The sequence below is a fragment of the Hemicordylus capensis genome, chromosome 3, assembly GCF_027244095.1.
Source record: "Hemicordylus capensis ecotype Gifberg chromosome 3, rHemCap1.1.pri, whole genome shotgun sequence".
Lineage (NCBI taxonomy): Eukaryota > Metazoa > Chordata > Lepidosauria > Squamata > Cordylidae > Hemicordylus > Hemicordylus capensis.
Window position 1 is genome coordinate 317,208,717 of NC_069659.1, and position 12,569 is coordinate 317,221,285.

General features: G+C 43.8%; 1 protein-coding gene across 2 annotated transcripts in view; it reads right to left on the reverse strand.

The window, feature by feature from the left end:
• Positions 1 to 358: 358 nt before the first annotated feature.
• LOC128351775 (phospholipid scramblase family member 5-like) overlaps positions 359 to 12,569 on the reverse strand; it is a 36,906-nt gene continuing 24,695 nt past the window's right edge. The window contains exons 4-8 of one of the 2 annotated variants that reach the window (XM_053311632.1): positions 7,868 to 7,910; positions 7,074 to 7,294; positions 5,189 to 5,350; positions 2,781 to 2,942; positions 359 to 695 (exon numbers count right to left, since the gene is read on the reverse strand). In XM_053311632.1, the coding sequence (XP_053167607.1) occupies positions 657 to 695; positions 2,781 to 2,942; positions 5,189 to 5,350; positions 7,074 to 7,294; positions 7,868 to 7,910 (627 nt within the window). In that variant the 3' untranslated portion in view covers positions 359 to 656. Of the gene's footprint in view, positions 696 to 2,362; positions 2,943 to 5,188; positions 5,351 to 7,073; positions 7,295 to 7,867; positions 7,911 to 12,569 lie in introns of those variants that run through there. The other variant, XM_053311630.1, reaches the window with a different exon arrangement.

Genomic DNA, 12,569 nt, shown 5'->3' on the forward strand with positions numbered 1-12,569 from the left:
CCTGTGTTGTTTTACTGTAAGTATCTCTTAAATTCGAGCAATTAACACCATCACCCGCAAGCATCCCTACAGACATCCGTCTTTAACTTTCCCAGTGGATGACGTCTCTGTTAGTTACTGTTAATTGAACTCTAAATATGAAAGCTTCTTGGGATATAATGAAATAACCCCCTCCTTTTGGGGGGTGGCGGCTAATAGCTGGGTCCAACACTCACACAACTTCAAAGGGATCTGTAAGCTCAGACTTTTCATCAGTGGCGCTGCACGTCTTAGTTCTAATCTTTCATGCTTTCTGACGCAAAGACATCAAACGAGTCCAAAGAGAATTGCAATACTCCTAAGTAACGCTGCCTTTGCTCACACACTCTCATTCTCTTTCTCTGCAAACTGTAGGTTTAGCAACAGTCCACGCAATTAAAATGAGGAAATAATTATTTCCATAAGTTATAGTTTAATAAACATTACCCCTTTACAAAAACCATAGGGTTGTACAGTTCAAAAGTAATATCCAAAGCTCAAGGGACTGCTGGAAGAAAATGAAAAAGAATTAGAAAGTGTCTTATGTAGAAGTCTTCAAAGCCAAGGCGACCAATTTATGTTTCATTCTTAAGCTGAAATGTAGTTTGCATATTTTATTGTTTCTGTCATCTTGCTTGTTACAATCCATCCAAGGAGTTCTCAAAGAACATTAAGTCCTACAAATAAATAAACTGGGAATGATGAGGACGATACAAAAAGGTAACCATTACTATCAAAAGGCTGCCTTGTAGGGTTTTATTGCACCAGAGTCTTTTTTGTATTATTATTAGATAGTGGTTCTTCCACTCAGTGCCTCTGAGCAAAGAGGGTTTTTGTGTAGGACAAAATCAGAGGGCTGTTAAGTATCAAGAGAGCTTTATCTCTAACCTTGTTAAGAGTTAGATGAAAAGTGAAATCATGATGCCCTTTCTTAATTTTAATTAAGAAACAATACTTCAAAAATAATAATATAGAGAGGCTCTACACACGCTCCATGTGTAGAGCCTGCACATGAGCAGGTGCTCAGCTCTGGGTGGCCAGATTGGCCACCCACATGATGACCGGCTCTGTCATGGAGCCAGTAGTGCCTGGGGGGGTCAGGGGTCATCTGGTCCCTGGAAGTCCCAGGATGCTCCATGCGAGTGTGCAGGGCATTCTGGGGAGCCCCCCAGAGGCCAGGAAACCTGTTGTAGCCCCTGGTCGGGGGTCTACTCATCTCACAGCCTTGCAAACAGGGTTGGTGGAGTGCTCACTCCACTAACCTCATTTGAGGGCTACTTTGGCAGGCTAGCCGCTGTTGAACCACCAGGCTCGCCTGCGAGCCCGGTGGTTCTCATGATGGGGGGGGGGGGAGAAACTGGGCTGGGCTCCCTTAGCCCGGTTTCCCCCCATTGTGAAAATAGCCTCATAATGTATTCAAAAAGAACTTTGAGGCTGTTCTCACAATACGAGCTGCTTGGGTAAGAGAATGTTTACCCAAGCAGCCTGTGTCATCTGGGCCACCGGGAGGCCTCTTGACCCAGCTGCTGCAGACCCTGGTAGTCCAGAACCACTAGCCAGGCAAAAGGCGAGGTAGGAGATAAAAGGTGTTGGTTCTACCTCACTTTTTGGTTGTCTGCAGCACCACAGCTCTGAAAATCGCAGCCAGGAGCAGTGGCCATAGAGCACTGTGGAAAACACGGCCCAGGAGAGGAGCACTGTCGCACTGCCACAGGCTGCCTCTCCACTGCCGACATGGTGCATTGTGGGACATGGTAGGACTTCTGATCCCACTTCAGGAGTCCACGGCCATGCTGATCGTGTTGGCACGTGAGTAGCAGAGCCCCAAATAGGCTCTGATTGTCTGGGGGAAGGTATGTAGGATCCTGTCATCCACCCAAGCTCCCCACAGTGAATGACCTCATGTGAATGACCTCATAGTCTATCTTGCTGACTTTGCTGATAGGGCTTTCTGATAGTAGCTGACATCTTGTGCACCATCCTGTGGGCACTGTTAGCACAGTGGAAACTGCTGCATGCTCCTTAAAAAAATATCCACTCAATTGTTCAAGAGCTAGAGCTTATCTGGTGTGCCACTGTGCGAAACAGGATGCTGGACTAGATGGGCCTTGGGCCTGATCCAGCAGGGCTGTTCTTATGTTCTTATGTTAGAGTTAGAAGGAAAAAGAATATTCCTCTAGGGCAGTGGTTCCCAACCTGAGGGCCTCCAGATCTTGCTGAACAACAACTTCCATCACCCCTAGCCACAATAAATTGTAACTTGGGCTGATGGGAGTTGTAGTTCAGCAAGATCTGGAGGCCTCCAGGTTGGGAACCACTTCTTTAGTCCACACAAGAGGAGAAGTGTGATTGGTGGATAATTCTAGGATGAGTCAAATTCATCTGTTTCAATCTGGATTCAACAATAGGGCAAATGGAGATTGGGCAGATTAATGATGCATCACTAATATCATATGTCCATTCCATACATATAACATCAAAGCAGTTGCAGAAGCTCCATTTATCCATGTTTCTCCATGCCATTATATATCCATGCTCACAGTCACACATGTGAATTGGCTCTTGGAGCAGATGGTGAACATAGACCAGTGTAGTACAGTGAGTTTTATGTTGGACTTGGATATGGGAACTCCATATTGAAGTCCCTGTTCAGCCTCATCTATTTCATAAAGATTCTCGTGATTTTGAACTGTCTTGAACATCTTGAGGGAATGGTGGGTTCAAGAGTAAGTTAATGTTGTCTCCATTTTTGGTATACTTACTAGGAGGAAGCAAGCACCAATCATAACAGCCTTGATTTTTACATCAAGATCTGCAGGAACCTGAATACCAAAGTTGGCTGTATTGGTAAAGATGTTATTGACAAATCCAGACCAATACTTGGAAATCTTGCCAATAGTTGACATTTCATTTAAAGATTTCACCTGCAGAAAAGGAAAACACATAAGGTTGAAAAGAATGCAAAGGGGACCATTCCCCCTCCCATATGTAATTTACTGTAACTTTGGATATGTTTAATGTATTGAAGGTTAACCATCACAATGGGACTACTTAGGAAGTAACAGGCACTTAAGAACCAGGAGTTATGAATAACTGAAAATCAGAAAATGGGGATTCAATTGCATTATATGTTTAGTTCACCATCAACTACTTCAAATTCAATATACATATTATTTCTCCAGTGAAACTTTATCAAGTAACACAAACCAAATTTTGATCCAGACTAAAAAGGAAATTCAATCAGCTGCAGCATCATTCAATTATATTCAATCAGCTAACTGAATATTGTTGTTGTTGTTGTCATTGTTGTCAATGTTGTCGTTGTTGTTGCTATTTCTCAAGTACTAGCTATAGTTACTAAATCTTATCAGATATCTTGAAAAAGAATATTTGCTACTGTGTTTTCCATCATCCAGCAAAACAGGATATTTCCTCCCCACCACCACCACCGCCAGCCGTGAAGAAATATGGCAGAACCATCAACATTTTTTTTAAAAGGAAAGACCAGGGCCTTTCCCAGACAGCAGGCTTTACCACACAATTAAGAGGAGTGAAGTACTGTGAGTTATGGGGCATATTGGATATTTCAGATTTGTAAAAAAAAAAAAAAAGAAAAAGAAAAGCCACCCGAAAAACACCCAATGCAAAAAGTGGATTTTTTAAAATCTCAGACATAAATCAGGCAAAGTTCTGATGCACAATGAAAAACCTGAATCGTGTATGGAATGCTCCCCAATAGCTCGCAAGGACTTAAACATAAATCTGGATGATATGTGATCCCCTTCCAAAGAAAATCGCCATCCTAGGAATGGCCAAGGTCTTTTTTGTAGAAGAATTTAGCTAGAGTGGGCACACAGTTATATTACAGTTCATGGGGTGCCCCCAGCCTGGCCTAAAACATTTACTTACACTGCCATTCTTGTCAGTACTGATTAACTCTTAGGCAGTGGGCCACCGAGACAGAGTTGCATGGACTAAATAAAAAACTCACTTAAGCACATGAGAAGAGTTATGCTGGATCAAACCAAAGATCCACCCACTCCTGCTTCCTAGACTAGCAAATAGATGCCTTGGGAAATGCACAGATACGGTTCAATAGCCATTTCGGCTCCCTGGCAACTGGCGTTTAATGGCTTGCGACCTCTAAACATGGAGGTTTCAGACAGCCATCATAACTACGTGCTGTTGTGCCTACACTCCATTTATTCTTGATTTCACTTTTAAAGCCACCAAGGCCAAACTGTACATTGACAACCACTGCATTTTAAAGAGGTAACTTCAAACCCGTGTGACTCTTCTTGGATAAAAAGCAGCAGGCCTGATCCTGACTGGCCCCATTGTGCTGGGGGGTAGGTGGGAGTGTTTACCTCTTTTCCTTCATGCTTTTTGTCCTCCAGCTGGCTGCTTTCAACAAATAGCTGCTTCCAGGGCAAATAGAAGCTGAGAGGAGTGGTTTTAGGCAGGAAAACTGTATGAGGAGCAAGTGTTAACTACCCCCTCTCTGCAACCCACAGTCCTAATCAAGCTAAGACCCCCTCCACAGCACATCTCTTTAATATGCAGTAAAACAAAGACATCGTTTGTCCTAGAACTACATCTTGGGGCAGCAAACTCCATACATCGAAAATGCTTAGTTTGAATGACAACTTTTATTTTGTCTATCCTGAATCGACTGTCAGTTCTCATTAGCTGAACTCAAGTTCAAGTATTACGAGAGACCGACAAAAAGTCATCTCCCACTTCTCCACACCAGGCCGAACAGCCTTTTGCTGCTTTACAGGTAACAGTTCCAGAGCGGACACAGATGGTCACGTGTGTGCTATGGGGGATACATATCCCAAACACACATATCCTCGTTGTGCAGTCCTTCATGCTGACAGTGAAGTGCAAGGGACATAAGGATGCAATGCACAAACCATTTATTTTCAGTACATTTAGGGCCTCTAATTGTAGTCTAACAAGAAAGTTGAATGTGTACATTTAGAAATCATTTCTATAATTTAACTTGAGGTGTTTGCTGTGAAAATATAACATGCAAATAGCATAAATGGATTTAGTGAGGAACAGCAACTTAATTTATTCCACATCTCTCGCTGTCTTGCCTTACATACCCACTGTGCAGATTCCAAACACTGAAAACTCATATGCCAAGGACTTTTATCAAATGTACCTCAAAATCAACATCTCCAAAACAACCACATGTTGCACAAGGGCCTATTATCTTCAGCACATCTTCATTGCTCTCGTTCCGGATAGTGAACTTGGGCAGAAGAGGGTCCCATTTCTGCACAACATACCCAACTGTGGTTCCAGGAGGAGACTGGACTTCTAGCTATTGGACAATCAAAGAGGTGATGAACTAAAATGTGACTTTCATCAACAACAGCTACTGAGTTTACTAAAACACATCAGAACTGCAACCAAGATATTGTTTACTGTGCAGAACCCTGCAGTGTGACATTGCAAGACATTGCAAAGTAATATTTTAAGTATTTTCAGTGTAATAGTTACCCAAATGATATGTACAGATTTTATTGTATATGAAGAAGGAGCTATTCCCAACATACAGAATTCAGATCATTGGTCTATGTAGCTCAGTAGAGTCGACATTGCCTGACAGCCACTCTTCCGGCTTTCAGAAAGGGGTCTTTTCTAGTCCTGTTTGGAGATGCTAGGGATTGAACCTGGGATCTTTTGCATGGAAGGCATGTACTCTACCACATTCACTTTAGAATGTGGTACAGGCTCCTTGAAGTTAAGAAACTTTTTTTTCTTAAGTTGTGCATCATGCCTATTTTTAAATAAATGATGCTGTATGAACACTACTGTGGCTGGACATCATCATCACTACTCCCCCTTTGTTAACGTGGATGTGCCCAAGAGGATGAATGCTAAAAGTGAGAAAATGGTAGGTTTAGAGAGTGGAAGGAAATAGCAAAGTATGCAGGAAAATCCTGATAAGGAAGCCTTCTCTCATCTACTCCAAAAAAAATGGCTCCTGTGCACTGCCCTCGTGCTGCTAGCAAGTGGTGGCAACAGAAAGCTGTTCAATGGTGGAAGTCCTTCCCCACCAGAGCTTGGTTGAGGCCTAAGAGGAGAGGAAATTAGGATCAGATTGGTCTTTACAATGGGAAGGCAAATCCGGGGCATCCACCTCAGAGGAGACAGCCTCAAGGGAGCTTCCTCTGAATCCAATCCCCCTCCCCACCACAAAGGGTCCTTAAAACTGCAAGGGGGACTGCCCCTTCACAGTTGAAAAGATAGGGGAAAGAAATAGAAAATGTGTCCCCTCGCATAGAGTCAGGACTCTGTATACGACTCTGTATAGACTAAACCAAGGCTGTTCAACTTTCGCCCTCCAGCTTCTTTTGAACTACAACTCCAATAATCCCTAGCCACAGCGGCCAATAGTCAGGGATTGTGGGAGTTGTAGGCCAATATCTGCAGAAGGTGAGCAGCCCTGCTCTAACTTGAAGGAGATCCTCTCAGAGAAGGAGAGTGAGCGCATCCCTTGGCCCCAAGGAAAGCTCCCTAGATCCTACAGTCCCTAAACAGCCAGGGTTTGTTGCCTCTCCTACAGTTATCTCCTTAGACAAATCTGGAGCTCTGGAGATGGTGCTCACCAGTGAGGCTCCTGTCCTGACCCTAGAATCCCCTCCATTATGCCCAGGACCTCAGAAGCAAAGACAATGCCATGCCAGAGATGAAGTGCTCAAAAACTGGAGGTGAAGTGCTCACCTGTATGAGCACTGGAGATGAAGTGCTCACCTGTGCTCACCTAACCCAGTATGGACATGTACCCCCTCCCTGAGCCCAATGTCTCTTGCATAGGCACCTTTAAACCACAAAGGAGAATGTGTCTTTGTAATCTGAAAAGCTGTGGGATAAATAAGGTGTGCATTCAAACACACATCCAAGTGGAGATGGGGTCTACCTGCATTGCTTTCTGTGGAATGGATACTCATCAAAATGCAAAGCCTCATGAACATCAGGTTTCCATATGGATGTAAAGTAAATGTGTTGATAGGTAAAATAGATTGTTATGGATTACTAACCTTTTGTAAGTAACATGGAAACCAGCAGCTATTGCATCGTAAAGGTCTGTTCACAGTGATCACTTCTCGACCGGTGTTGTCTGATATCCTTATGGTGAAAGACCGTAAGGGTGAGCAGAAGTTACGGTCAAAGCAGTCATTTTCCTCCACTGCAAAGTAAACCCTTTGTCCGATGTGGTTTTTAATTTCATATTTGCTGCAGGTTTCAGTCCCAAGTATAACTAAACAAAGCCAAACATGCAAATTTAGTCTAATTTTAACAACTGGTTAGAGATGCATCTGATGATCTTTTTGATTCAGTGATACATTTTTATTTAGATCCTTTAAAAGCAGATGTAGATACTTTAAAAAATATTGTGGTTTAATAATTATATGGGCTGTTAGCTCATTGGAGGCATGCTCCAGCCAAAGTTAAGATCTTTCAAGTCCCATTGATTTCAGAGGCAGAATTAGGAATGTGTTAAACTCTCTTCTATTGAAACAAATGTTCTTTTGCTGAATGGGCCCATTATTTGGCAACCTTGGATCACAGCATGCAGTGTCAAACAATTGCTGGGAAATCCAGTTCCCAGGGAGTGCATGTGCTCCCAGTGGGCATGTCGTCTGAACCGGCCAACCTCCAGTTCCCAAGCCTTCCACTCAACATTCACAAAACAGTCTTGGCTCTACATCAAATGGGCAGAGAACTCACACTCCCTGGGATCTAGAGGTTCTGAGAACCTGACTTCCCAGTGTTCATCTGAACCTGCCCAGTGAGTTTTTGGAGATAATGGTTGAACACATATATACAATACCTTGAAGAAGCTCCACTTGTTGGTGAATAATGATCTGGTCCAACTGTTAAGAAATAATAAAAACAAACCATAAGATTTGTTGGAAGTTCCTCAGTCTCCAATTTTTTTTTTGGAGATTTACATATTCATCAGTATTAAAATAATTATTAATTAAGATAAGAATGCCTTATATATTACAGTAGAAGGAACTGATCGGAGGTCTACTCTAATTTCTCTTGTGCTGGGAGACACTGGAATGTGCAAGAAATCCTCGTAGGGCAGGAGTACATTTCGTTATGATATATAGTTCATGAAAATGGACTACGGCAAATGATACCTGGGAGGTATCCCATAGAAACGTTGTCTCAGATTAGATGGCTTTTCACACTTTCAGTGTTTTGATTGGCCTTAAGCCAAGCAGTAGCATTTGGAATCTTCTCATCAGACTTCCGGACTAACTGTACCAGTGCACCAGAGAAGTGACAGCCCTCAGGAACATATTTTCAGGTGGCACAGTGGGCTTCCTGGGGAAGAGAGGGGAGTTAGTCTTGCAGTACCAAACATGAATTGGCCCCTTTCTAAGCAGGGTCCACCCTGGTTTGCTTTTGAATGGGAGGCTACAAGTGAGCACTGTAAGATATTCCCCTTAGAGGATGGGGCTGCACTGGGAAGATCACCTTCTTGCTTGCATGCAGAAGGTTCCAATTTCCCTCCCTGGCATCTCCAAGCTAGAGCTGAGAGACTGCAACCCAGGCTGTGTAGACGATACTGTGTTAGATGGACCAATGATCTGACTTGATAGAAGGCGGCTTCCTATGTTCTTAGGAGGTTTTCAAAAAGTTCCCCTTCTCTGGTGCACTGGTGCAGTTAGTCTGGAAGTGCTCCTCTTGCTGTACTGGGTGCTTTCCAGATTAGCTGCTCAACAGTGGCAAAATGCTTCCATTCAGGCAAATCACATTCAAAATGTAAATAGCAAAGCATCCAGCAGGGGGAGCAGTCCTGCAAAAACTAACAATCTGAAAAAACAGCAACTGTTTTTATGCTGGATATACAACATTATAGCACGATATTGCAGCGATTAATTTCAAAACAAGGCATAGGAAATATGAACAGCACTCAGCTGTCAGCATAGGGACTGTGGTGCCAAAACACAGGAAGTGTGGAAGCACACTTCAGAGATTCGTCGTGACCCCGTTTCAGGGTCTAGCACCCTCGTGCATCCTTGTTCTGCATGTCAGCCAGTGGCTTACAAGTCCTGCTGTGTAATGCAGGTGGTGCAGACCCACCTGTGCCGCTGTGGGGCTCTACATCACCCACTGCAAGAAGGCAGAGCTGGCGCTGCTGACTCTTCCGTGATCACACATCATGTGCTCCTTTGATTATTCCCAGGGGAAACAGTAGAGTGCGGCATGTGATTGCACAAGGGCCAGCAGCGTTGCCGGGTGATTTCGAGCCCTGCAGCAGTGTGGGTAAGTCTGTACCACCCGCTTTATGCTGCAGGACATACAAGGTAAGAAAGTATCTTTCATTTACAATAGGAAAGATTCTTTCTGGAAGCTTAGTCTTAATTCAGGGTATGAAGCTAAATAGCTTTTCTCAAACTGTCAGGAGAGGAGTCTGAAGGACATTCAGTTGGCACATTTTTATTTTAACATGTCTCATGACCATGCAGAAAATAATGAGCAGAAAAATACATCAGCATTGCATCATCAACATCCCCTCTCAACACTTCTAAAGCCCAAACTGGCTGGAGTGTTCAACCTTGTTTGCATTCTTCCTTGGTCCTGTTGTTACTTCAAGTCAAATATTTAATTATGCTGATATAAATTGCTTTGTGTCGATATAAATTACTTCACTAATCCTTACTGCTCGTTTTCTAGGCCAGAGCTGAATTAAATGAAAGAAGGGAGCCTTTGACGATTTGTCAATGTAATCCAACAGACAGTGAGGCTATTCTCACGTGCAGGCAAAACAGGGCTAAGGAAGCCCAGCCTAGTCTTGGCTGATCATCAGAACCACCAGAACCTCTGGAGCCCGCCTTTAAAATGAGGGAGCGAGTGCTTCCTTAACCTTGTTTTTCCAATTGTCTGCTAGTCCCAGCTGTTTGCAGCCGGGACTGGAAAACCGCGGGCTCCTGGCCGGCATCAGATGATCCCCATAATCACTGCATACTCACGTGGTGCATGGGAGTTCCGGGGGCTTTCCAGCCCCCCAAACCTCCCTGCTGCCAGCAGAAGCCAGCAATCCTCTGGCTCCAGCAAAGTGCTGAAGATCGTCTGTGGGGAGGTAAGCATTTTAAGGCTTCTTCCCTGCTCTCCCTTGAGCCCTTTCTCTGCAAGCATGGGAAAGGGCTCAGTAAGTTCTTGTTGATCAAGCATCTTGACTGATGAAGTAAGGATGCAGTAGGAGTTGTGTCCTCACAGTGGGTGGTTGCTCTTAAAGTAGCTAGAGGCTCCCTCTCCCACTACTGCAGCACAAATGTGGGGTGGGAGTGATTTTCACTTATCTTCCCTGCCTCTGGAAGAGCTCTGTGCCTCGGAAAATATGTCTCCTGAGGGCTGTGCAACCTATTTTTGGAAGGCACAGGGACATATTTTGGAAAGGCACAAAGCACTTCCACAGTTAGGGGAGATCAGTAAACATCACTTCCCCTCAGCCTGTGTGAACTGTGCTAGTGGGCAAGCTTCTGATTGCGAGGATGCCGCCTCCCAGTGCATCCTTGCTTCATTAGTCAGGGTGCCATCGACTATTATCTATATATTTAATCCTCGTAGACGTGCCCGTCCTGATGCGTGGAGAGCGTCCCGGCACCCAGCGGATTGGCTGGGCGGCGGAGGCGCCTGATTGACCGGGCGGTGGAGGCCCTCTCGCAGCAGGACTCAGGAGGCCATTGAGCTGCTGCCGGGGGAAATGGCGGCGGGGGCAGGACTGGCCACGGCGAGGAGGAGGCAGTGGCGGTGGGCCCAGCGTGGCTGCCAGGGTCAGGAGGTGGCTAAGCCGCCAGGAAGAGGAGGAGGCGGTGGCAGGAGCGAACAGGCCAGCAAGCCGGCCAGAAACCATGGGCAGGAGTGGGGGGGAGAAGCGGGCCAGGTGGGCATCAGAGACACCCGGGGGAAGAGTTAGGGAGAAGGGGCTGAAGTGGGGGGGGGGGATAGTCAGGAAAAACTAGGGGCACAGATGCTATGCACCTGGTCAGCTAGTAAATAATTAACCTTTCTTGCTCACAGATTGAACTATTGTCTTATTTTTCATTCTTTTTGTGGTGTAAACCACTTGGAGAAAGTTTGTTGAAAATCTTAACATTAATATTTTCAACTAACTTTCTCCAAGTGGTTTACACCAAACAAATGAAAAATAAGACAATTGTTCAATCTGTGAGGAAGAAAGGTTAATTGCATGTACCATCATATTCAGAGTGTGGGAAAGAAGTCACTACTGTGAAACCTCTTTTAAGAATGGTAAGATAGTTGGTATTTATGCTTAACCACTCTAGTTCTTCAGTTTCAAAGTGAGGTCAACACATTCTCCCATACTGTAATCTCATGTATTTGAAATAAGCAATGGGACATCAAGAACATCCGAGGACAGAAATTCAAAATTATACTTCAGAGAAGATATTTGATGTTTGCCCACACTACAGAATTTTAACATTCAGGAGAAAACCACATCAGAATCAGAACCATGATTATATAGAACAGAAGTGCTTCACCCAATAATGCCAAGGGCATGATCACTTTTGATAGTTGGTGAGTCTATCTCTTTGATTCTCTGGAACTTCTTCTTCTATTTCAGGGTACAGAAAAGGCAGGAAACATTGGAGCAAATGCCAAGCACAATTCTAAAACTTGCTTTCTGAAGCAGTTCTGCCCTTGTTGAACAAGCTTTCTATAAACAATTTTCATGGAGTATTTAGAACTGTTTAATGAGCTATGATATTCCCAAGCAAGACCCCTTAGATCTAAGTACAGTGATTATGTGACAGGAGTTCTGAGGCTTCATAATTTAGGTTTGATTTCACCAGAGTTTAGGTCCTGCTATAAATCAAAAGTTTTGCTTTTTTAGAAAATCCCAAAGCTGGCTTCTTTAAATCTCCAAATCTGAGCCTGCGGCAGAATATCAGATAGAATAAGCGAGTCCTTTGCAAGAATAACTAGAAAACAGCAAAATATCTAATAAGTGGTTGCTTAAAAAAAGTTTGTCCTCCCTCAAATACCATGCAATCAGAATTGTGGATAGTTATTCAGAGCATTATAAAATTGTTTCTATGGTCTCCATTGCTTCCTCTGTATTTTTCACCTGCGGGACCGTACTTATGACCATAATGTTCAGTTTTAAAATGCCATTTTCTAATCAAATCAGTCCATATTACGTCTCCCTTAGCTAATACAATGGCACAATCCAATCCAGATGAAATTAAAAGCCCAGATGAATGCAGAGAAGTTAGATGCCCCAAATGTTGTTTGTTTTGGGCATCTAACTTCTCAAGGCATCATCATGCTGAAAATTCATGGATTCATCATGTACTGGTTAACTGGAGAGCAGTCCACAATTACTTTGGTTTCATTCAGAAAACGGACTGCAATTCAGTAGGTTTGTCTGATCTCCTAGGCAGGAATTGGTAGAGTGCTACACCATGTTATCAAAGCCTTAACATTCTCAAATCCAGCAGACTACCAAGGGCACACCAGTTTTTGTCTTAAACTTCACATCCATTGTTTGGCCC